This window comes from Phragmites australis, chromosome 19 (genome assembly GCF_958298935.1).
Source record: "Phragmites australis chromosome 19, lpPhrAust1.1, whole genome shotgun sequence".
Taxonomy (NCBI): domain Eukaryota; kingdom Viridiplantae; phylum Streptophyta; class Magnoliopsida; order Poales; family Poaceae; genus Phragmites; species Phragmites australis.
The window spans coordinates 23717641-23744152 of record NC_084939.1 but is presented as its reverse complement, the minus strand read 5'-3'; the positions used below and the strand labels follow the sequence as shown (position 1 = coordinate 23744152).

General features: G+C 43.0%; 1 protein-coding gene and 1 pseudogene across 1 annotated transcript; one reads left to right on the top strand and one right to left on the bottom strand.

Moving 5' to 3' along the window:
* Positions 1-3856: 3856 nt before the first annotated feature.
* LOC133900284 (uncharacterized) lies at positions 3857-5924 on the top strand (annotated as a pseudogene).
* A 4842-nt stretch (positions 5925-10766) lies between these two features.
* Positions 10767-15289, bottom strand: LOC133900555 (enoyl-[acyl-carrier-protein] reductase [NADH] 1, chloroplastic-like). The gene is made up of 13 exons (XM_062341732.1): positions 15157-15289; positions 14318-14572; positions 13360-13469; positions 13220-13275; positions 13040-13124; positions 12911-12958; positions 12690-12764; positions 12466-12577; positions 12110-12161; positions 11973-12024; positions 11822-11879; positions 11390-11488; positions 10767-11271 (listed from the first exon to the last, which is right to left on the bottom strand). Exons 2-13 carry the CDS (start codon positions 14550-14552, stop codon positions 11141-11143), a joined length of 1113 nt encoding a protein of 370 aa, XP_062197716.1. The 5' UTR covers positions 14553-14572; positions 15157-15289; the 3' UTR covers positions 10767-11140.
* Positions 15290-26512: the final 11223 nt, after the last annotated feature.

Sequence of the window (26512 nt, the reverse complement as noted above, 5' to 3'; positions counted from 1 at the left end):
GGCACATCCATCTATATTCACAGTTATACAATACAATAATTCGAATACGAACGACATATTTTGGATCCGCGAAACACCCTCAATAAGATCAACTTAATACTTACTTAACTTCTGTGCACTCTAAAATAACTTACATTTGGAATAGGATGGAGTAATTGGAAGAATATGTGCTGGGTCCATCTCAAAAAGAAAAAAAAATGTGTATGCGCTACCGCTAGGTCACACATGATGACCTATCTTCTGGTTGCGCATTCCATGTTATCTACCTGAGCGGAATATAAATTTCCTGCAGAATGTGTTGGGAAGAGAGAGTGCTCTGATGAACTTGAATCAAAATATCGCCTATCTAAGCTGACCGACAAAGCACAGCACTATCAATACCTTACCGTGCATGCTAGAAGATTTCAAATTCTGACATGCTCGCCAATTATTAGTTTGGCTTATCATCCAAAAATGGAGTGGCCTTATTTAAGTACTCATAATAGCCGGTACTATTTTTGTTCTCAAATAGATATTATTTTATAATATGTACAATTAAATTTAAAAAACTTTAATCAATCATATACACAAAATTATTAGGATTCAACATATGCAAATAGTATTATTGGATTTACCATAAAAAAATATTTTCATATGATTATATGTTTAACAAATTTCATAAAAATAATTAAAAATAATATTCCCTCCGATTGCAAATGTAGATCGTTTTAGACTTGTGCACAAGGATTAAAAAAGTAGATCAAATGATCTTGTTGTCCTTTATTTATTTTGTATTGAAAAAGATAACTCATTTATTTGTAAGAGTAGTAGCATTTATTAAATAAGGGTAAGAAGGGAATAAAAGAGAAAAAAGTGTATAAAAGTTCGAGAATAACTTATATTTAGAGAATAGTTGAGGATGCTAAAAAAACTACATTTACAATCAGAGAGAATATTAAAATACATGTGCTAGAGATTATATCGATATCCTAAACGACCAGAGGTAGTATATCAATCAATATGAAGTAACAAACTTATCAAGTTCCCAAACAGGAATTAATGCTGAGTTGAATCTACCAACACAATTTCAAGTGCCCCTGAGAGAGGTGGGAATCTCAATTATGCAATGAAATTGACAATTTCCTTTTCTTTTCCACGTGGCTGTCCCTTTCTTTTGAAGAAAGATGTGTACCTTTTAATATGGACCACAAACATTTTCAGGAAATGTCATGTGGGTTTCGCGAGTACGACCCATCGGATAGCAAACCAACATAACCCTTTTCATCGAAATATTTCTGGGAAGTTACCTAAGCGCACCAACAAGAATATTAATCCTCTAGTATACGCCGTAAAGAATTTGGAATTCCATAAATTGTTGAGAAAAAGCGTTTTGTGCTTCAGTATTTGCTGATTGTAGATTCTTAAAGCTCCCAATGCTTCAGTACTTCCACATCTTCCAAATGAAAATGAAACATAAAAACAAATCTCTATACCTACTTATACAAAAACCATTTACTCTGTCAAATACAAGCTACTTTTCCACGTGGCTATCGCTTTCTTTTGAAGAAAAATGTGTAGCTTGTGAATATTGCTCACGGAGAATTCGGGTACTGCGACATCTTAAAACAAGAAATACTGTATGTATTCTGCAAATACAACAGACCCATCACATAGCAAACCAACTTAGTCTCTATCATACAAAACACGAGTTGACTCTTATATTTTTTTTTTCTCTACTCTCCTTTCATATAATAAAAAACTCTAAAATTTAAATAATTTTCCTACTTTTATCATCCAGTATCGTCCTCCAACCCTCGTATCTCGTTACCAACTACGTATATAGAACTTGTTTAACTAACGAAAGTAAATAAAGAAATTATGAGTGAAATTAGCGAATAATCTTTTTTTTCTGATTCCATCTGAAATCAAACTACAGTATTGCTCCCAACGTAATCATTCGACAGCTCTTCTATGACACATTCACATCTTCATATCTTAAGTTTGTATTTGATGCTACTATATCTAATATCTCTCATACTTTAAAAAGCAGTAAGGCATGTTCTTTCACAAGAATATTCCTCTGTTGATTCCTCTATCCGCGTCCTCTGTTTGTCCATCCACTTGTTCGCTCGCCCGATCGGACGACCGTGCCCGCACGATCGCCCACTCGCATCCTCCTCAGTGTCGATCGACCGCATGATTCCTCGCTTGCATTCCCCGGCTCTCTCCCTCAATCTGTCATCTCCTCCATTGATCCACCTTCATCCACCCATCCACTCTCTCTGCCCCCTCTCTCCTTCTGTCCCACGACGCGCATCGGGGACGACCAGACCAGGCGTCCTCCGAGCTCTGGGCAGCCACATCCGGTGGCCCCCGAGCTTGGGGCTACCAGATCCAGCGGCTAGACGAGTGGAGGAGGAGGAGTGGCGGCTGGACGAGCAGAGTCGGAGGAGCGGCGGTTGGACGAGCGGCGCATGCATGAGGCGGGCGGGATTCTTCCACCTCTGGCAAGCGCCTCCACCTCGTTTGTGAGAGCTCAAGTCGGCCTCCCTCCTGGACGGGCCGCTGGAGTCCGGAGGCCTGCCTCCCTCATGCCTCCCCAGTGATCAGGCTGAAAGCCGGCAATCGCCTCTTCACCACCTCCTTTGGCCCCACCAATGACGCCCACCTCGTACGTGCTGCAGTTTGCCCCTGCTGCACTGAAGGTCACTATCGTCATGCGCCCCTCCTATCGCCCCACAGCAGCGACGGCTCCTCCCACGCCAGCGCGCATGCCATCTGCACGCTCAGGAACCACTCTGCGCCCGCCCTCGCACCACCTCCTCCTCCCTTGGTGCTGGCTGAGGCGAAGCCGACCCCGGAGTTGGAGTACGAATTCGAGTTGTCCCTCGATGCCATCGTGTTGCTACAGTGGTCAATGCTCGAGAAGCAGTGGGAGCTCCCATTCGAGGACGAGATCTCCTCCACCGAGGAGGAGGAGGGCGACGACAATGAGAAGAGCCTTAGCAAGGCCACGGTGGTGGTGGCGCGGTAGGGCGTGTCGACACGGCAAAGGCGGATGAGCGGGCAACGGCGGAGAGCTGGGCGGAAGAGCATGAGCATCAGCTCGGAGCTGATGCAGTGCCGGAGCCGGATCTACCTCCGGGGCACCGTTAGCAAGGAGCTCCTCGTGCACAAGCAGGTTGTCCAACTCTCTAAGGAGATCAAGGACGACATCTGGCTCTAGCACCAAAGGTCAAAGTAATTAAAAAAACTGCCCTTACTTGCAACGCCATATCAACACTTGAAAATTGACATGGTATCTCCAAAACCAGAGTGTCTGCATTATCAACATAGTAAAAATGAACGAGCTAGAAAATTGGAATGTGCATATGCTTGCCATAAAGAATCAGTGAAATTACTTGCCATTCTATGTTTTAGTTGATGATATCTTACAGGTTCTGTCTAAATCTAGATTGCTATGCTGGAATGTAATATTGTAGTTTGCTGAGGAATTTCAGTTCCCTCTTTGGTTGATCTCTGCCTCAATTCTGAATTCAGGCTGAAGGAGAAATTGGGGAATGAGCCATCATACAAGCGGCAGGTGCAATCGCTACATACATCAGCTCCGGAGTTGCGCGCGAGGATGCACGAGTCGTTTCTCACAAGGGAAATGCTAACAATGAGCAACATCCGTTTGGTCATATCCACTGCCCAGAAGTATGACAACCTCGGTGTCGAGTTGGCAGACCTTATTCAGTATTGACATAAGCTATGTTGATTTGATCATCTGAGTTGTTCCTGCTTATTCCAATTCTCTCTTTGTTGCACTAGGCTGGGTAGTGTACTCGAAATAAATATTTGAACATGGCATGTCTTGTAACCTCCATTAATTTTGCATGGTGGTCTGATAGGGCTACTCCGTGGGATCGAAAAGTTTGATGCCTCAAGGGGCTTTAGGATTTCCACTCATGTATACTGGTGGATTCGTCAGGTGAGCAAGTTTTCTCAGTTTATTAATACTTCGTGTTCATATAGATGGTTCGTGTTCATCTTTGTGCTATTTCCACCTATAGCTGAATTGGGACTTCCATTCATTTGCTTGTTACCAGGGTGTTTCAAGAGCATGGCTGAGAACTCTAAAACATTTAGGCTTCCTACTTATATGCATGAGAGGCTCATCGTGATCCGTGCAAAATATGCGTTGGAAGATCAGGGAATTGCTCCAACAATAGATGTGAGGAGGCTATATAGATGCTGGTTTTATTTCTACTTGTGTTTTAATAAACTACAATGTATTTGACTACGATTTTCTGCATTTTCAACACGATGCTTTTCTTAATTTATCTGCAATTTCCTATGTCTTTTTCAAAAAAAAAAAAATGAAATTTCAAACTTAATTCTCTGATGGTTGTTATTAACTTTTGTGATGATCCTCAGAACATCGCAGCGCTCAATATATCGGAAAAGAAAGTACACAACGCTACAGAGGTAAAACTTCCTTATCTTACCTGGTGGGGAAGGGGAGCAAAGTTAGTTTACTGCATATAGCAAGAAACAAAAGACAGAACATTGTTTAAACTTTTTAATCTGTTAAATAACAACTTACACTATGGAGTATGTCGAGGATCAAAATGTCACAAATGATCTGTGGCACGGATTAAAGGAGGGGTATCTCAAGATGCGCATAGTAATGTTCTTCAGTGACACGTTTAGTACGACGGATCACTCGTGACAGTTAAAACCCATCACTTATACTCTTTTTTCAAATAGTGATTAGATACATAATTCAGTAGTTCTACAAATTTTTGCCTCTCTTACCAACTTACTAGCAAAATGCTAGTTAATTTATATTTTTATTTTAACTCACAGACACTTTGTTACTACGAGATGACGTGGAGCCCATTATGGTAGTGGGTCCCACCCCACCACCAGCATCGCCGCTCGTACCGTCGGAAAAAAAAACCATTCCCATCGCCCACCCTGTTTCCCCCGGATTTCACTCTCTTTATTTTCTTTAAAAAATGCTCTCATCTGCGTCCCACTGCCATGTGGGCCCATACCGCGCCCAGCGAATATTTCGCGATTCTGTAAACTGCGCGTTTATATTCGTAGGTTCTTTCTCTCTCCAAGAAGAAGCCTTCTCTTCTCCGACTGGAGCTCCTCCGCCTCGCGCGAGCTCAACCTGCCATTCGATTCAGCCACCGTCTTGTTGATCTTGTCATGGTGACGGCGGTGGTGGAGTCTCCGTCGCGGCAGCGACACCGGCTTCGCGCGCCGCTCGCCGGCAACGGGGACTTCGAGTTCCGGCACTGGCGCCCGGTGAAGCGGGTGTCCGGGATGCGGGGCCGGTGGGCGCCACCGGAGATCGAGATCCCCAGCGGCGGCGGCGGCGTCCGTGGCTACACCAGCCTCCGGGACATCATGTCCTCGCCCGAGTACGCCGCCGCCAAGGCCAGCTCTCCCGGCGAGGCCGGCACCGGGAGCTGCGGGGACGTGCACATGATCCGGCACCCACTGGTAAAGCACGCGGCTTACGCGTACCTCCAGCTGACGCCGTCAGCGCGGGAGGAGGACAGGAGAAGGCGGCGGAGGCGCGGCCCGGTCCGCCGCCTCTTCTTGGGATGCCTCGGCTTCATCGGGGCGCTCTTCGGGCGGTGAAGTCGTCTCTGGCGATGAAGAAATCTTTTGCATTTGATTCTTTCTGCCTTTCTTTTTTTTCCATTACTTTCTTGCTCCTTTTTCAGTGTATTTAGAACAAAATTAACTTTTCCAGTTTTGATTCGGGTTATAATTTGTGTAAATATTTTCGGTAGGGTTAGCTCCAAAAACAGAGGATAGCACCAAGAGAGAATTCCATACTGGTTAGAGCAGATTTCTTTTCCTGTTTCTTTTTGTGATCACGAACTCATGATTGATGTGATAGTAGCAATGAAATGAGAGAACAAACCATGGAACAAGAGATATACCATCACAATTTTCTGCTTCGTTTTGATCCATTTTATTACTTACACACGATCCTGTCCTAAAAATGTTGTCAACAATCATTCTCATAGCCTGACTTAATGCTTGCCATGGTGCTGTTGCCGACCAAGCACGAGGGCGGCGAGGCCGTAGCGGTCAACCGTGGACGCGTTTGGTGGCGCAGGGGCCCTGGCTGCTTGTTCCCGTGGTGCATAGGGGCAATAGCTTTTTTCGCCATCCTACCAAACAACGCTCGTCCAAATGTCACTCTACCAAATTTTCTCACACATTTATCACCCAAACACTGTTGAAACCCGGTTAAATAGGTATTAAAAATAGGTTACTTTTTCACCTCATAATCTAGGGTGGAAGATAATTTTATAAATTACTATATCACATTAGAGAAATATTAGTGAATTTTCTCAGATTTTTTAGAATTTTTATGAGGAATTAAAAATTACTAGAAGTTAAAAAATAGCATATTTGGAAGAATTTTAGTTTGGATTTTACACAAGATTTTTAATGAATCCAGTTAAAATAGGTTGCTTATGAATTATAGGGCATGTAAAAAAATCTGCACATGGCCGTTCGGTGGAGGCGCGCTAGTCGGAAGAGGACGAGATCCAGCCCAGGGAGAAGCAGGTGGAAGACAAGGAAGGCGTGGGCGCCATGACAGAGCCCGGACAATGCTAGACAAACACGTCCAGGTCAACTAATGATTTGTCACCGTTAAAAATAAGATTTGCTTATTTGTTATCCTGGTTCACAGTCATAAACACAGACGGCTCTATATGTCATTGACTTGAGTAACATTATAATAAAAAAGATCAAAGTTTTGGGTGACAAATTATCGATTTTTCCATGTGCGCTTTGGTCTCCGATCCAGATTCCAGAGTCCGGAACAGCATGCACGTCGTGGTCGCTGCAACTGCCAGAGATCTTCTCGGCTTAAGATAAGGGAGGAGAACGGAGGCCTCCCTCGTTTAAGATAGGATCGTACCAGACATTTCTTGACTTGGGCAGTGGCCGGCACAGTCACGGGTGAGGATCACGGTTAAAAAAACCATCGGTAAAATCGCGGTTACCGAACTTCTCGATCCGATCCAGTTTCAGAAACCGAACGGTAACCGAAATTTGAATTTAAAAAATTCAAAAAAATTCAAAAATTCAAAAAAAATTAAAACAAATCTTAAAAAAAAACTAGACACAATTATAAGACCTTCTGTGAAAAAAGTTTTCAAAAATAATGTCGTTTGCATCATATTCTATAGGGAGAAAGTTTAAAAAAAATGAAAATAATTGAAACGTGCGGCTCAGTTATTAACTCATGTTAAGAAAAAGTGTAACATGCAAACACATATTTTTCTTATATAAAACGTATTTTAAGAGAATCTTTAAAATTGATTTCACTTTATTTAGAGTTTTATTAAATTCTCTATGATTTTTACAATGTTCACAAGCATAAAGTGAATATGTTAAGAAACAGCACTGTAATTAACTTTTTCATGTCTAATATTATTTTTTCTACGTAAATCATAGTATAAATAAGCTAATAAAAGTAGTTTCACTAATTTTTGAGGTGTGATGGGTCAGTTATGAATTAATCTAGTCGCAACACATTTACACAATCATGCATGTTACAATAACTAATTCATGAGTTCATGTATTTTTAAAAGACATAGGATCATGTAAGAAGACTAACAAAATTAGTTTCATGATTTTTGGACTAGCAAAGAGTAAACTATGCATTTAACTTGGTTTAACAAATACAATTTCTCACAGAAAATTTTGAACTTTTTTATGAGCATAAATACTTTTATCATGTAGATCATGTTACAAGGAAGCCAACAAATTTTGTTTCACTTGATTTGAAACTCAGATGAATTAGTTATTGATTTTACAAGGTTGAGCCCTTTTTTGGGTTTTTTTTAACTGCACTGAAATTCGATAAAACCGCTCGATAAATCGAGAAAACCGAGCGGTTACCGACCCAAACCGCTCGGTAACCGACCAATTCAAAAATGCGAGAAAATCGCTCGGTAACCGACCCAAACCGCTCGGTAACCGACCAAAACCGAGCGGTTACCGAACAGCTAAAATCGTAATTTTTTCCCAAAATTCAAATTTTGCCAAATGAATTTTCTCTGAATTTTTTTGAATTTTTGATCAGTAACCACGATTATCGTGCATTTTCGGTTACCATCGGAGCTTGGTAATCGAGCTCCGGTCGGTAAATTGAACCTTGGTGAGGATGAGGATGAGATGAGATGGAGATTTGGCAATGCAACTGCGAGACGAAGCTAGCAGCAGTTCGGACCCTTTTGGCAGAAAGTTCTCTCGATGGAGCAACAATTATTAGGGACACAATTTGAGTCATCGAAAATTGGTTTTTGAGCCTTTCCCAAAGCTCGATTAGGAGTAGCAAGAAGCCAACAGGGTTTCTGTCAGGTCACCGTGGCAATGGCATTCGCATCCCATCTGTTCCGTTACATCCATGAGCAGAGCTTGGTTGGAGAAAACGTTGCGTCTTTGCGTGTTTTCTCCGTGCCATTTGCAGTGAACAGCCGCCCGTGACTTGAGCCGAACCCAGACGACCGTTTGGGCCGTACCGTAACCCCTGGGTTGGGCCGAGGTCATGGATGCAACCTCTGGGTTGGGCTAACCTCAGCAATCTCAGCTGACACCAACATATGGGCCTTTTCTGCTGGCTAGGCCGAGCGCCGCGATTTACACCTTTCGTCTTCAGCTAGGTCAAATTTTGCAAAAAGTACATTTGCCCCGTTCAACTCTTGCCCCGATCCGATTTTCCTCCAACATCCAGAAAAAAACAGATACTCGGACTCTCTGAAGTATCAAAATTGTTCGAATTACCCCTGACTCCAAAATACAATGGTTTTTATGATGTGTAGATGGTTTTGCTACGTGGATATTGACATGGACACGACGTGGCCGCTAATCAACAAATTATTTAAACAGATAAAAGAGAAAGAAAACGAAGCCCACGTATCACCCTCTAATCTCCCTTTTCCTTCCTCCTCTTTTTATTTTTTTAAGAACCAGGTCCCCTTCGCGGAGCTTCTCGGAGGCTATTTGATGAAATACGAGACCGGGGGCTCGAGCCCCCGACCGATCCCCTTCATCTATGAAAATACACCACCAAACTACAAGCATATTCGCCCTTCCTCCCCTTTTAGATCATCTCTCACCTATCTCCTCTCGTACCCTCACGGTCTGTCCTCGGCCCGTCGACCTCCTCTTGCTTCCTGGCCTTCTCACGGCAATGGCGGCCACACGTCATACCCTCACGGCCAAAGTGTCGACCATGTCCTTGGCGTGTCCAAGAAGTACGGGGGCAGCTCAGACTTGGTAGACCTTCGCTACCACATGTGATGCGACCCTGCCTGCTCCAATTATTGCATCCAATGTTTCTGAATTGCGTTTAGTGTTTCTGAAATTGTTTGCAAGGATCACAACAAATCTCCTGTCCAGATAGTTGATTTCGTGCCAACCGACATGGAGTCTAATGGCAAAGCCGCTCGGTTCGGCTGCACCCCTCGGGGTTCGAGCCCCGTGGGTCGCACATCCCATAAAAAAGGCTCCAACGAAGCCTCCGGAAAGGGGGGCGGTATTAAAAAAAAAGATAGTTAATTTCGCTAATTTTTTGAAGCAGAAGATATGAAAAATGCAGAGAGTATACCTAATCCAAAGAAGGTTGAGGTATTCTATGGTGCAAAGGAAGAGTCCCTGATAAAGAGAAAGTCGAGCCGGCTGGGGCTCTAAAGACCGTGCTCTATATAGAGAGAGAAGTGATGAGCCATCACCGATTGGTGGGCCGCCGCCGCGCTCTATGCCTATCAGACCTCACCAACGTCACCCGCCGTGTCGTGCTGGCCGGGGAGGCCGCCGACACGGCCTCGCTTGGCCGCTCACTCTCCTGGCTCGACATCCAGCGAGTGCTCGCCTCGGTAGTCATTGCGGGACGGCTCGCCGCCGACACCCGCGGCGACCGGCATCGGCGTCCAGGACTTGTGTCGTGCCGTCCACGAGTTCCACTATTTCATCTTCCCATCTCTCGTCGGCGGTCGGCCACAACGGTGTCCGGACGTCCGGTGCGCCGACATGGCGACGCTGCGGCCACCGAACGGCGACGCGGGCGTGGACAGCATGGTCACCGTCATCGTGCACGAGCTCACCACGAACCCGCAGTACGTGTCAACGTCCATGTGTCAAATCAATGTCCATGCTAGCGAAAAATTAGCCGACGTGGTAAAAGGCCCTACCATGTTTGCGCCGCATCAGCCAAGAGCGCTTCAAATCGATTCAGGGGATAACATGTCCAGTTTTTTATAACTAAGGATGTCCAATATCTGCTTTTACAGTTAAGAGAGAAAAATCAGACCAGGGCAAGAGTTACAGGAAGTTAAATAGACTTTTTCCTCAAATTTTTCTAGCTAGACCAAATCGGCCCATTCCGTCTATGAGCATCACAACGAGTATTGGGTAGTAGGGGAAGGACCGGTATTTGATATTGCACTTGAATAAGGAAAACGACGAAGGCAAAACAAACTTTTTCCTAAATAGAATTGAGTAGTTTGGAGAAGCCAGAAACATTCAAGTCTGTCTCTGCTGCCCAAGGATGATCCAGGCGAGCTAGGAGTAGGACGCCTCCCTTGCACCCTCCTGCATCATCCACTTCATGTGGTTTATTACCGTTTCTATACTTTGCATAAGATACCAAATTACAAGAACCTCGCCACTTCTCTAAAGTTTCATCATTCGAGAGTAACATGGTCAATGCTTTCCAAAAAAAAAGAGTACAGCATAATAAAGAAAGCACCAAAAAATATCCATAACTTATCTTGAATATAATTTTAGTTGTATGTATGACAGAGTTCATCAAGGAAGTACACAACCACAGTGAAAACAGTATCCAAAATTCAAGTAAAGATACAACATCAGAAAGGGGCCAAAGGGGTTATTGGACAGCTTGGTATCATTTCAAAGCACACGGTAGCATTAATCAAGCACCCCAGTATAGAAATTACTCTAACATCGAGAACCAAATGGATAAGATGGTCTCCAACGGCGAAGGCTGCAAATGGACAGTTTCTTCATTTTCTTTTCCTGCCCTTAGCTCTTACATTAACTAGCTAGGTTCTTTATTCAAGAATCACACCGCAATGAAGCAGGAAAATCCATCTATCTACCAGAACCACATCTATGATGTTATTGTAGGGCTGTCAACTGCAAGCCCCATCGTATTAAGTCCATTGTCAACGTAAACAGTTGAGCCAGTGATAGCAGAAGCCAATGGAGACACCAGGAATGCAGCTGTGTTCCCCACTTCATCTGTTCAACATGCAATATTTTTGTTAGCGAATATTTGAACAAAAATGTTGCACCGGCTTTCACATAAAACAAGAGGAGGTGACAGCAAGCCATAGAGAAAGAAAGAAAGCAATTTGACCTGCCAACAGTTCCTTCTGCAATGGCGCATTAACATATGAGTACTCTATCATCTTCTCGATAAATCCAATTGCCTTAGCAGCTCGGCTCCCCAAGGGCCCTACACATATGTCCAACAAAGTACAATGAAGCAAAAATTGAAAACATTCAAAAGATCACCTGATTGCTGAAGCTAGATATCCTAAACAGTTACGCAGATCATATGTAATGCTTAGAGGAATAGTATATCATGCGTATCTGTCACGAAGCAAATTAGCACGAATATGACGAGCACAAACATCTTGACACATCCCAAAAAGTTTAATTGATAGACAATAATGCATTTATTTGACAGTGCCATTCACCTAACTATGTGGACAATGAACTTTCAATACACAAATTTATACTGCTAACTTTCTTCTGAGATGACAGTTTTCCTTTGGAATAAACATACCTGCTGATATGGTGTTAACTCTGATTTTGCCCTTTCTTCCAGCTTCAAAAGCAAGTACCTAGATGGATTTGGGGGAAAGGTGTAAAAGCTTAAATCATGAGAAGATAGACTTCAAGTACAAAAATATGCATTATCTTCAGGAAGAACATACTCGTGTATCACTCTCAAGAGCTGCTTTAGCTGAGCTCATGCCACCACCATATCTATGAGAAAAGTATTTATCAAAATAAGCACAAGAAAGTAATGACTAATGATATAGCTTCTTATAAATCTCAAAAGAACATTTACCCAGGAATTGCCCTTTCAGATGCAATGTATGTTAGAGAGATGCTAGCACCACCTGTAAAATATTGAAACTCATAAATCCATGTCGAGAAAAAAGGGTAGAAGGTTGTGTGTCAAAACACGTTTTTCTATTAAGGACCCTGAAGAAAACTCATGAAAGGTGAACATAATTTCTCAGAACTGATGTCCACTAAAAGTTTCATCCACATGAGACACGTTACAGATTGTTAAACAACAGCACTACTATAATCACTGACCGATCATAATAACAAACAGATAACATGCAGGAGCAGCAGGATTAATCTTAGTGGACGATAACTGTAGAAGTGTCAGAATAGTAGTGACAAGATATGCACTACCTGGATTCATTACAGGAAGGAAGTGCTGAAGCAATGAAACAAAAGAGTAACTGGATGCTGACATCGCAGCTAGGTATCCTCTTCTTGATGTCTCCAACAAAGGTTTTGTTACCTTCAAACATAAAGGTAGGTGATCTTTCAGTGAACGTGTCACATAAATAGTGAGCATAATGGCATGAGGAAACACAGGCAAGCGAGGGGGGAGAGAGAGAGAGAGATTGTACCTCAGGACCATTAGCAAGAGAATGCACAAGTATGTCGATGCTGCCAAAATCATTCTTCACTGATTCAGCAACTTCCTGTCAAATTATAAGAGATGAATATTAGTCAAAGCTCAAAAGGTTTTGTAAACACAGTGTCCCATTGAAGGAGTGCATAATGTTGTTTTCTAACACATATGGAACCTAGGTAGCCATATGAAGAGAAATGGTTTGCATCTACACACCTTAACAGTCCAATTTGACGATCCAGCATATCTTTTGTTTGATTTGACCTAAAATAGTGAAATAAAATGTCAATCATAAAGCCATACTAGAAATTAAATAAGGGAATACATCATAAATAAGAACAGTACATCTTCAGGAACATCCTCAAGGGAATCATAGACGGCATCAAGTGGATAAACTTTAACAATATCCATAAGAGATCCATCAGGCAGCCTGTACCAAAAGTAAGTCAGACATTGGATAAATAGTAGTATGTTGAGAACAAGACTGTCTGTATGCTGAAACGAGTATAGAACTATAATACAGACTTCCGTGATTCGTCAAACTTTCCACGTCTCAAGCTTGTCTCAAATATGTTAAGTGCCTGTCATGAAAAGAAAATTCCATGAGATAATTGATCAGCATAGGTGTCCAATACAATGAAATCTTAAGAGTCTAAGCAACATACAGGCACCCAAGTACCAACAAGAATTTCGGCACCAGCTGCAGCAAGAGCCTTCGCAATTGCCCAGCCATAGCCATTATCATCAGCAATTCCAGCAATAAATGCCCTTTTACCTGAAAGAATAGACGAAGATAAGAAACATTGCAGTCATTGAATAGGGTTCCTGCCACAGAGCAGACTACTTTTCTATAAAATCCATCATGTTTTCTTCCTTCCAATATAAAGGCCGCAATGCAAAAACAAAATAAAAGTACATGAAATGAGGTTACTATGCAATTTCTAGTAAATTGACAGTTGATCTTCATATCAGGTTAAAAAGCATTTACTTTTGACCATTTTGGTGAGCAAGCAACTTACAAAACTGCTACTGAACACGCAAGGAGATATCATTGATCACATATATTAGTCATTCTTGTTTTCTCAAAGCATAATTTGAATGATTTTGTAAGTGACTCACCACTTACAACATTGTCACAGAATGACCACACTAACAGTTTTAAATTCTATCCTCATCAGCATTACAGTGTCCAGGAAATCAGATCAGCGACCACTACACGTTGCCATGGATCACAGTATACGAAATTTGATAGAAGGTTCAGATTTAACAAATAGATGACCAAGTCACCTAACTCCAAAATAAATACATCTCATTCCATACGATTTAATAGTCCAACCAAAAGCATGATATACTACCATCAAAACCCTGTTATCGATTGCATAAGAAAATTTGTGCGGATGGAATGTTAAGAAAATAATCAGAGCGGTGCACAGAAGTCTGGCTGTATCAGAAAACTATTCAACAGTTCTGAGAACATACAACTAAGAATTAAACAGTAGCCTTCCGTTAAGTCTCACTGTCAATATATCAAAGCCCAAAACATACAAGCATATACAACAAAAAATATATATACTAAACTTTGTTGCATTTTGAGTGACATGACAATCAGGTGAATTGAGTTACCTCTAAGATCAATGGGCAGCCCTTGAGAGGCACCTTCTCCTGACATCGCTCTTACGACAACACCACTGCGCTTAAAACTAAGTGGCCTGGAGCAGATCTTGGGACAGCTTGCAAAGCCAGTGGTAGTACTGAGCGCCCGAGAAACCGCTGCCCTCGAGGCAAGCATTCCTTGTGAGACCGAGATACAGGGGCGTGCAGCCACCGTCTGCATACCAGCAGCTGCAGAAGCACTCATAGTTTGTCCTACTGGCTAGCCTGTTCAGTCAGAAGAGCGACAACATATTACAAAGGAGGATCTATCGTCAAGAATGATGCGGGGAGCATAAAATTGAGCGTCCGAATTTGACTACAACGAAATGAACAAGCAACACCCATCAGCAGATAAGCTCAGGCTCAGCCAAACGCAACAAAACAAACCTAATCTCCATAGCTCAGTACAGACTTCCTTTCCGCATTTCGAACCAAAGAACCAACCATTTCTAAAAGATAAATCTAAAATGCTAACAGACGAGCCAAAATCTAAAACAGAGAGGGGTTTTGAAGCTTAAATCGTCCCCACACAGCAGCACGATTTGAAATGCATGTCCCCCCTGAACCTGAACTTATCCAGCAAAAGACCGGATTACACATCGAACGAAACAGACACCTCTAATTGTCGCCCTCGAAAGATTTGATGGTGATTGATTCAGCTCGTAGCTCGGTACGGAGAAAATAAACAGACACATCACAACGGTTCGCTCCCAAGATTCACATCCAAACAGCAGAAGGGCCCCGTACCATTAAGTCGATGCGGATCGGGGACAAGAAACACGGGAGGGGCCAGGAGCCCTAAGACTTACCTCCCCTCGTGGAATGCGGGAGGATCTGAGAGTGCGATGCGCGTGCTCCTCCGGCCGGGTGGTGTGGCGCTCTTGGAGCGGACGGAGAAGAAGCTGCTGTAGCAGAAATAAAAGGAGGGGTTTTTCGATGAGATCGAGGAGGGGAGCTGAGAAACCGAGGGAGGGACCCTGCCTGCTGATGCATTGGGCTTCCAGGGCTGTCTGATGGGCTGTGGCGGCGGGCTGTAGCTGGGCCTGTGTTGGGCTTAGGAAGGACGGGGCTCCATCACATGCCTCAGTGCACCAATTCCAAGCACTTCAAGAATGATCACAAAACGGCATTGGTAAAAACAATATTATGGGGAACAGTTATCCGTACCTCAACTTATTTATCATCTTCAGTGACTTGTGCCAAACAAGCGGAGTTGGGAGGTAAGAACATGAAGCGAATTTGTATGTAGTACATTTCCCTTCAAAAGCCGAACTACTACGCACTATAGTATATGGAAGAGCTGGTATTAAGAAGCTGGGGATAGGGATAACAATTTAATCCGATTATTTATTTATATATGGGTAAATAGCTTAATAGAATTGATATCAGGTGAAGAATACTACCTGATGAGTACGGGTAAGACATACCGTACCTAAAACCCGTTTAATTGTAAAATCACTCTGATAGGTGGGCCTAACCCAATTCTCTAAACCATAAATCCCTAAGTATGGGGAAGACATACCGTACTTAAAACCCGTTTAATTGTAAAACCACTCTGATAGGTGGGCCTAACCCAATTCTCTAAACCATAAATCCCTAATCCCCTTATCCAACCGACCCATATTAAGGAGCCGGGGATAGGGATGATAATTTAATCTGAGTATCCATTTACTTGTGGGTATATATCTTAATAAAATCGATATGGGTCTCATTTGGTACACATGTGTATGTTCGTAGGTAAAAAATATTAACCGACAGGTATAGGCAAGACTACTACGCATTATGGCATATGGAAGGGTTGGTATTAAGGAGCTGGGGATATGGACGATAATTTAAACTGATTATCCGTTTACTCACGGGTAAATACTCTAATAGGGTTGATATGGGTCTCATTTGGTACATATGGGTATGTTTGTAGGTGAAGAATACTACTCGACAAGTATAGGTAAGACATATCGTACCCTAAAACCCGTTTAATTGTAAAACCACTCTGATAGGTGGGCCTAACATAATCATTTAAACCTTAAATCCCTAATCCCCTTACCTAGCCGACCCTTCTCAATAGTCAGTCCCAATCCCATCGTCGCCAGCCGTTAGCCTCCTAGCCTCCTCGTTCCCAGCTCCTGGTGATCCTCGTCCTGCCGCCAACTCCTAGATCCCAACCCCACTGCTGCTAGCCTCACAACACCACCACCAACCCTACTGAGCATTGGAGGATAAAATTCATTGGGATGCAAATGCAATCCTTGACATGACAGTGGAAAAGATTAAGATGAATGTTGTGGCAAAGTTATGTCTGAAGATGATGACAATGTGATAGTAGAGGATGTTACCTAGGAGGAGGAATTGATGCATGAGGATGCGTTTGAGGCAAAAGGGGATATCGACGAGGAGCTAGGAATGCAGGTAAGACAATATCAAAACTCATAAACAATACTCTCTTCGGTAAAAAACAAATACATATAATTTTTTTTTAAATAATCAAACTTTTAATTTTTTTTACCAACCATAGCTTTCAAAATATTTAGTTTGAAAATCTTAAAATTATATGTGTAAATTTATCTTGAAAATACATTCATAATATCATAAATTTAATAAATATATTCTTATAAAAAATAGTGATCAAAGTTATGCATTGAAGATACTGTCTTATCCAAAATGATATGTATTTAGCTAATATAATTTGTATTTTTAGTTGAATTTCTCACCGTTGGATCCGTGCCAAGATGCGTGCTTGCAGTCTCGCGCCCTTCTCACGTGGTGGGCTGACTCCTCCTCCTATGTGTCAGATTGTTTTCTTTAGTGGGCTTTAATTTTTCTTTCGGCCCAGTTTATGACTTGTTTTCGTTTTCCTTTTTCTCTGAGCTGCTTACCCCTCAATTGTGTCAGATTGGTTTCTTCGTGGGCTTCGAATTTGCTTTGGGCCCAGTTTGTGCCCTGTTCCTTTTCCCTTTTTTTTTCTCTTTCTTTTTGATTTTTATATTTCACATACTCGATGTTTCCATTTTTCTTTTCCCTTTTTGTTTTTTAATTTATTATTTATTTTTATTTCACATATAATTTAATCTTATTAATTTGGATTCTGCTGAAAGTTTTTTTTTCTCTTTATACGCATTCAAGATTTCAAAAGACTTGAGTCAACAATTTTATGAAACCTAACTCAACATTTTTAAAATTCATGTTCAACAATTGTGGGACCTATTTCAACAATTTATGATACAGGATTGTTAAACATTAGTCAGCTACTTTTTTTATCTTAGTCAAATTTTGAGGCTTATCAAGGGAGACTTTTTGAAGAGGCTCCAGGTGTTTTGAGTTGGCCAGAGGTAGGCCCAAGTGAGGGCATAGGTGTACAGATAATATTTTTTTTGTCAAAAATTAAGTATATACTATCCTTAGTATCATGACGGCAAGCGAGGATTTCACAGTAGCTAAGGTCATCGAGCCGCAAGGAGAAGCACAAAGCAAGGATGATGCCCAGCGAATCAAGCGCCGAAGTGAAGTGGATGCGGTGGGCAAGTTCATCGCCGTGGTGGAAGAACCTGAGGAGGGGTGGCTTCCGGTGGTGGGAGTAGAAGCTGCGGAGGAAACTAGGGTCGATGACGATGCGCCGCCACTGCTTGTAGACGAGGGAGGCACGCGAGAGGGAGGACGACCGCGACGGGAGGTGGGGCAGGATCTCGATGAGGAAGTCCTCATCGTCCAGTGGGGTCTCTAACGCCGCTGAGCTGGGGAGGTGATATCAGTGTCATTGTGTCATCTCGTTATCTTCACCTCTATCTATGCGTGCTCGAGAGTTGCATTGATGTCAGATTTGCACAAGGGAGCCGTGCCACCGGAGGCTGCTAAGGCAGATGCCACCAGATACGAGCCACTGGAGGCTTCTAAGCTGGGGAGGCAGCTAGCCATCTCGTCGTCGGCGTGGCATAGAGGTAGCATCATAAGGTTTTGATTTTGGGTAGAGAGTGAGGGATCTAGTCGAGCCAATTCGCAACTGAAGCATCTCACGAGATGGATGCAAACTAGCTACAAAAATGATAGCAAAAAAAGAGCAAATGTGTAACACCTCGGAGACTACCACAAGCTCGGAATTTCACTCAGACCAACCTACAAGGTTGCTAAAGCTTAAAGAAAATTTCGACAGCACATCCTTTGAAACTGGAGGCATAGCTAGCAGTATACACACAAAGACAGATAATAATTTATAGAGCATTACACTAGCAACATATAGGTCCTAGAAACAGAGGAACATGTCTCGATCATACATCCAAGCTACCACGGACCAAAATATATCACAAGGCAAAACGACACTATCTAACAGCATAACAAGTTTAACCAAAAGAAAAGATGAAAGTGCAAGTGACGTGTAGCTACCCATTCTACATGCGCTCCATCACCTCAAAAAGTACCTAGAAAGAAGCAATGGTGATATTAAAAAATCTCAGTAAGTGAATTTGCTTTAACAAGCTATTTAGCCATAGTTGATTAAGCAATCATCTTTAAATAGAAACTAAAAACAGAACAGACTAGCAACATCAAGAAAATATGGCTAGGCAAGTCCAATGAAAACATAAACCCATTTAACATCCTCTAGCATGATCATTCACAACCGAGTCATATATAAGCCAAATTAAAGAAGTAAGACATTGATGCAATCAAATTAAAGAACTTCATATAAATGCACATATATATGCACATGCTATGCTCTTTCTCACCCTTACCCTTCTCAGGTAACATAAGGGTGTACATTGTACCTCTTCTCGAGTAACATACAATGTTGTACCAGTACGATCATGGACAGAAGACGACGATAAAACTTCTAATGCATGAGATGCATATGTATGACGTGCTTGATGCATAACCAACAACATAACTTTCACATATGCTTTAAGACTTTAAGAATTGCATAACATAGTAACAAACAACTGCAAGTGACATATCACACTTACTGCATTTCATAAATCAAGAATCGAGTAAACTTCTGAAAGGTAAACAACAGGGATAATAAAGCTCATAATCCATTTATCAGGTTAGTTATATGCATTGCAATTAAAAGAATAGAGCCAACTGAATAATAGGTTAAAGCGTAGCCATCCGCTACATTCACTTGCCTTCACCAACGATGAAGGTGGGCACTAGTTGCGACCTGAAGCGGTACCACTTAAACATATACTCCATTAGCACCAAGACACCGTAACAACAACACAAAAGAAGGCACACGCTTCTACGCCCAAAACCCCACAAACCCATCAACCTTAGGCTACGAAAAGACATATACTAAAATAGCTCGCTAGACGTCGAGCAAGAACCTCCTCTAGCTCGGTCGAAGCCGAAGAACAAGACATAACGCACGGGCTAACCCTCGCTAGACACCAACACCGATTAGCTAAAAACGCCTAAACTGTTTACCCAAAAAGAACAACACAAACGCCATTAGAAAGCGTATGACAAGAACTACAACTTTCATTATAACCATACACTCAAATGAATTAACCCGCTACTCGCTAACCAAACCAACAAAAGCACTCAACCAAGGACAACCAAATATTGACTACCTACGAGCATCTAAGGACTAAAAACGATGAAGAAGTCATCCCTTCCCCTATAGCCCCCCACACCCCCTCTCCCCCACCCCTGGCTCCCACACCCTGTGCCACCGATCGGCGGCAGGGTAGGATAGTGCGGTGGGAGGCCGCCGGAGAAGTAGCAGGCCGAGCGGCGGTGACTGGATATAGCGGCAGCTGAAGCAGTGGGAGGCGGAGACGACAGCTCAGGGTGATGGCCAAGAGGGGGCGGCTAAGGTTAGGGAGTCATGCGGTTTGCTGAGTTTGGCCGATGCAAGCGGAGTGTAGGTTGGATCTGTTGGGAGCTTATCCCACCGAACCTTATTCTTTTTTTCTTTTTATTTTATTTTACCCAATGGTCTAAATTCATTGGACTCGCCACGGACTCACCGGGTGCCAAAACACGACGTTAGATAGCAAAACGGAATCGTCTCGACGAGATCTATGCATCCGCGGTCTTCAATCATCCATCCGAGCAACGATTCAAAATGTTAAATTTATACTCCTCGTGGGTCCCGCGGTCAGAAAAGAATTTCAAATTTTTTGAGCATTATATTCTCCCCTCCTTAAAAGGATTCATCCTCGAATCTACCTGCTCGGAATTTATGATAAGAAAGGTCAACAAAGCATTTATACTGCAATAAATAACAATTGACACTCGCCATCTTCGAAAAGCTCGTGGTACTTCTTCTACACTTGATCCTAAAGTTCCTTTCATGCTCAGTTTGATTCGACCAAAGGACCTTCACATACTTGATGGTCCTCCTCATAACTCGTTTGAAAAAGTCCAAGATGCACACCAGATGACACTCCACTATCAGATCCTGCTCCACTATGATGGACTCTAAATTGATCTTATGTTCAGGGTCACGGAGGTACTTCCGTAGCTTAGAAACATGGAACACATTGTGCACTCCCCTCATCGAGTCTGGCAATTCCAAACGATATGCCAAACTGCCAATACAGGCCACAATAGGAAACGAGCCAATGTACCACAGGTTGAGCTTCCCGGTGGTACCAAAGCGAACAATGTCCTTGGTTGGCAACACCCTTAGAAGCACATGATCACCAACAACAAACTCCCGATCATGACGCCTAACATCAGCATAGCTCTTCTGTCGGCGTTGAGCAGCCAACAGATTCTGGCGGCTCTGAGCAGCCAACAGATTCTGGCGAATCTCTTGCACCTTCTCTGAGGTCTACTAAACAAAGTCTGGACCAAGCTAAGATTTCTCACTCACAAAATCCCAACAAAGAGGAGATACACACTTCTGGCCATATAAAACCTCAAAAGGAGCCATCTTGATACTTATCTGAAAGCTGTTGTTATAAGCAAACTCAACCAAAGCTAAATGGTCCTCCTAACTACCCTTACAAGATAAAGCGTAGGCACATAACATATCCTCTAGAGTCTGAATAGTCCGCTCTAACTAGCCATCTTTCTGAGGATAGAATGTTGTACTAAGAGTTAGCTTCATTCCCAAAGCACTCTGTAAGCTCTGCCAAAAGTGAGACACAAACTTGGAGTCCTGATATGAAACATGCAATCTGACCACTTCCCAAATGTACAAGGGAGCCAAATCTTGTGCATAGTTAGTTGTCTTTATGGGAATAAAGTACGCGGACTTGGTAAGCCTGTCCACGACAACTCATATAGTGTCTCAACCACAAGGAGAGCGAGGTGACCCAACCACAAAGTTCATCATGACATGCTCCCATTTCCACTCGGGAACTGGCAAAGGCTGCAACAAACTGGAAGGCCACTTATTCCCGGCCTTCACCTGCTGGCACACACCACAAGAAGCAACATACTTAGCAATGTCAACCCTCATATGCTTCCATCAAAAGATCTGCTTTAGATCACAGTACATCTTAGTCTCACCCTGATGTACATAGTATGGCGTCCGGTGAGCCTCACGAAGGATATCTGTATTCACCTCTGACTTTTGTGGTACACAAAGATGGCATCTGAAATGAACTGCACTATCTAAACTGAACTCTCGAGACTGAACCTCCAAGATCCTCTTCCTTACACTAGAAAGAAGTTGATCATGTTACTAAGCCTCACGAACACGCTGGGGTATGGCATTCTGAATGATCATATGTGTCTCCTTCTGTACAACACTGGTGAAATAGAAAGAGATATGCATCTACTCAAACTCAGAGATCAAAGACATCACAGGCTTCACAACCTCAGGGACACTTGTCCTGCTTAGAGCATCAGTTACCACATTATCCTTGCTTATATAATCCTTTATGAACTCTAGCCATCTGCACTGCCTCAAATTCAGCTCCCATTGAATAAAGATGTACTTGAGACTCTTATGGTCGGTGAAGATGTCACATGACTCCACATAAAGGTAGTGCCTCCAAGTCTTCAATGCAAAGACACCATTAGCCAACTCAAGATCATAAGTGGGATAATTCTGCTCATGAGACTTCAACTGCATGAAAGCATAAGCGATGACATGGCCCTCCTGCATTAGCACACAACCCAAACCAATCCAAGAAGAATTCGTATACATGGTGTAGCGCTTGCCACTCATAGGCAGAGAAAGAATAGGTGCATTAATCAACTTCTTCTTCAGCGTCTGGAAGCATACCTCACACTCATCAGTTCAAATAAAAGGGACCCCCTTCTGAGTGATCCTGGTCATTGGTTTAGCAATGATGGAGAAATCTTGCATGAAACACCGATAATAGCCTGCAAGCCCAAGGAAACTCCTAACCTCAGCCATACTGATCGGCATTTGCCATTTGACCAATGCTACAACATTCTTCGGGTCAATGGTAATACCATTCCCATTGATAACATACCCAATAAAACCCACTTTAGACAGCTAGAAAGCACACTTCTTGAATTTTGCATAAAATTTGTTCTTCCGAAGAGTATCCAATACCAAGCCAAGATGCACAATGTGCTTCTCCTTAGTCTTTGAATAGACAAGGATGTCATCAATGAAAACCACCAACAAGACATCAAGGTACTCATGAAACATCATTTTCATTGCCTCCATAAAAACAACATGGGCATTCGTTAGTCCAAAGAACATAACTAGAAACTCAAAATGCCCATACCTCGTGCTGAAAGCCATCTTCTCAATATCCTCTCTCTAATATGCAACTAATGATAACCAAACTACATATCAATCTTAGAGAATACCTTGACACCCTTCAAGTGATCAAATATATCATCAATGTGAGGCAAAGGATATTTGTTCTTGATGGTAACTTGATTAAGTGTCTGATAATCCACACAAAACCTCTTGGTGTCATCCTTCTTTTCTACAAATAAGACCAGAGCAACCCAAGGAGATGTGCTCGGTCTAGCAAAGCCCTTAGCTAGGAGCTCATCTAGCTGCTTCTTCAACTCCACCTGCTCCACTGGAGCCATCCGGTACAGGGTCTTATAAATCAGCCTCGTACCAGGAACAAACTCAATGCAAAAAATAGCTTCCTGCTTAGGTGAAAATTCTAGAAGTTCACTGGGAAACATATCGGGATACTGACAAACCACTGGATTGCCCTCCAAGCGCACCTCTACTTCCCCACCATCAACCAATGACCAAAAAACCCAAATTTTAGCATCTTATGATATGGAAACATCCGGCATAGGAACGAGATAGTGTACCAGAGAGCACTCCCCTGAAAGATTACCTCTCGCGCCAAACGGCGCCTGCAAGGTGATGGTCTTCCAAGAACAATCGATCACTACCTGCTATTGAGATAGCCAGTCCATACAAAGGATGGCATCAAATAGCTCCAAAGGAATCACCACAAGATTCACCATGAACTCCTCATCAGCTAACGATAGCAGACAACCTAGACAAACCTTACAACTGGAGATAAGGTCACGTGGCGAGCTAACGACCACAGCTTGTCCAATTTCCTACACAAAAAGACCAGCATGACCATCGAAGCACACAGAGACAAACGAGAAACTAGCGTCAAAGTCAAAAGCACTAGCATCAACATAATCAACTGAAATAATACATGTCACCATGTCACCATGGTCCACACCCTCGGCTGTTGGCGTAGCGTAGACCATAAGGGCAGCATGTGACAAATAAGTCCCTGCACCCGAACAAGTTAGTGTGGAACTCCACTACGAGGGCACTAGGTCAAGCGATGCAAGAAGATGGGGCACCCGGTAAACCCCCTGTTGAGGTGTAGGGACAACCGACAAAGTTGAAGAAGGTGTCGGCAGGTACTGCTAGGTGGGAGGTATAGCTAGCATCTAGACTGAGTCTCCATAGCTCTGCCCACCAACTGGGGATGAGGGGGGCTCCCAACACAGCTTGGAGTTGGGGTTCTTCCTACACATAACATCCTTGTAGCTCTCCTGACCACACAAGGAGCACCTCCTGCACCAAGTGCACTCGTTGCGACGATGCTGATCACCACAACGGAAGCAGACCATGCCCATGCCGGGCGTGGCATAAGGATGGGTTTGAGGCACACCCCGCCTGGAGCACATGATGGCCCAGAACCGCCACATTAGGGCTAGTGATGGTAGCTCTTCCCCTTCTTCTGTATAGGGCCACCAGAATAGCCACCCCCTCTCCACATTAGGGCTGGTGATGTAGAACCACCTCTCGTATTATCGAGCAAACTCCTCCCAAGAGGACTACCCAACACCACAGATCTAGAGGTCAACACACCATCCCACCAAATCTGAGCCTCTCCCTTTAGCAGCTGAGTCACAAAGCGCACACGGTCCTGCATCCCCACCTCAAAATCCTCCAGTTGCTTCACCATATAGGCCAACAAATCCGATGCCTAGATCAGGCTGCCAGACCCATCGAAACTATCGAGCTTCAACCCAACCCAGTCTCACGGCATCATCCCATTACCAAACCCCTAGTTGCAGCTGTCCTAGGCGCCATAGCAGCATGACCAGCACCAGCAACCTGACCCTGGCTCTGGCTCAGCGTCCTCAACACCTCATGGACCCCTCTTAGGGCAGCAATTAGGTCTACCTAACCTTCAACCTATGACATGGATGGCTCGGCCGCTGATTGCGGGTCGCTAGGCCCTAGCGCCGCATTGCGATCATGTCCTCCCTACCTTCGATGACCAAATCGAAGACCTCGAACCTTAGGAGGCATATACAAACCACAACTAACAGCTCAACATATAACAATAACTCTTAAGGAATAATTAAACGAACAGACTTAGGAATACAAATGTATGCAATGAAAATGAAACCAAAATGTATCCTACATGTGCAAGTGTGTTAGTTTTAGCATTTAATCACCTAGGATATAAAGCCTAATATCCGATACCAACTTTAACACCCCAGAGATCACTAAAAGCTCGGAATGTCACTCAGACCAACCTATAGGGCTGTCGGAGCTTAAAGGAAATTTTGGCAGCACCTCCCCTAAAACTAAAGGTATAACTGGCAGCAAGCACACATAGGTCCTAGCAACAGAGGAACATGCCTTGATCATACATCTAAACCATCTCGGACCAAAACATACATCACATGGCAAAGCAACGTCATCTAACAACATAACAAGTTTAATTAAAAGTGAAAGGTGAAAATGCAAGCGACATGCAGCTACCCATCCCACATGCATACTATCACTCAAAAAGTACCTGGAAAGAAAGCAAATGTGAGATTAAAAAATCACAATTTATTAATAAATCATCTTTAAATAGAAACTAGAAACAGAAAAGACTAGCAACATCAAGAAAATTATGGCTAGGCAAGTCCAAAGGCAACATCAACCATTTTAACAACCTCTAGCATGATCCTTCACAACTGAATCATATATAAGCCAAATTAATAGAATAAAATATTGATGCGATCAAATGAAAGACCTTCGTATGAATGCATCTTATATATATATATATGCACATGCCATACTCTTTCTCACCCTTACCTCTTCTCAGGTAACGTAAGAGTGTGCACCGTACCCTTTCTCGAGTAACATACAATGTTGTACCAGTACGGTCATGGATATAAGACGACGATAGAACTTCCAATGCATAAGATGCATAAGTTTGACGTGTTTCATTGTTAACCATAACATAACTTCTAGGATATACTTAAGACTTCAATAAAACATAACATAGTAATGAACAACTACAATTGACATATCACACTTACTACATTTCATAAATCAAGAATCAAGTAAACTTCTAAAAGTTAAACAACAGGGTAACTTCAATGCATGAGATGCATATGTGATCTGAAGAATTTTCAGTCGATTTGCTTTGGTCAACAGGAAAGTGTTTGATTATGTGTCATCTTCCTATCGTTTCAAAAAGTTGGATGTAATCCAAAAGAAAAATAGCTGGATGTTAGGTAGTCAGTTCCCAAGATTGCTTTGCAGGTTATTCAATGGAAGGGGTCTGTTTCGGCCAGGAGACGAGCGAGCTGGACCAAGACAGCTTGGGCCTTTGGGAGGCATCTGCTACTTTGGTGGAGCTCCCCGGAAGCAGACCTTATCGGCCAGGGTGCAATGCCGAATGCAAAACTGACCAAGAGGAGCAGTCAGAAACATTAGGTCTCGTCTTCTCCGGCTTTGGCTCTGCTGCCCAAGATGATCCAGGACGCCTGCCTGCCTCACCCTCACAGCCTCCTGCGTCCAAT

Bases quoted from the DNA above. Each gene is read 5' to 3' on its own strand.
- LOC133900555 (XM_062341732.1), bottom strand. From the start codon at position 14,552: ATGAGTGCTTCTGCAGCTGCTGGTATGCAGACGGTGGCTGCACGCCCC. The intron at 12,578-12,689 runs GTACAATCTCTC...TTATGTTTGAAG, and splicing joins CTCTTGCTAATGGTCCTGAG to GTAACAAAACCTTTGTTGGA. The intron at 11,272-11,389 runs GTCAAATTGCTT...CATGTTGAACAG, and splicing joins GCAGAAGGAACTGTTGGCAG to ATGAAGTGGGGAACACAGCT.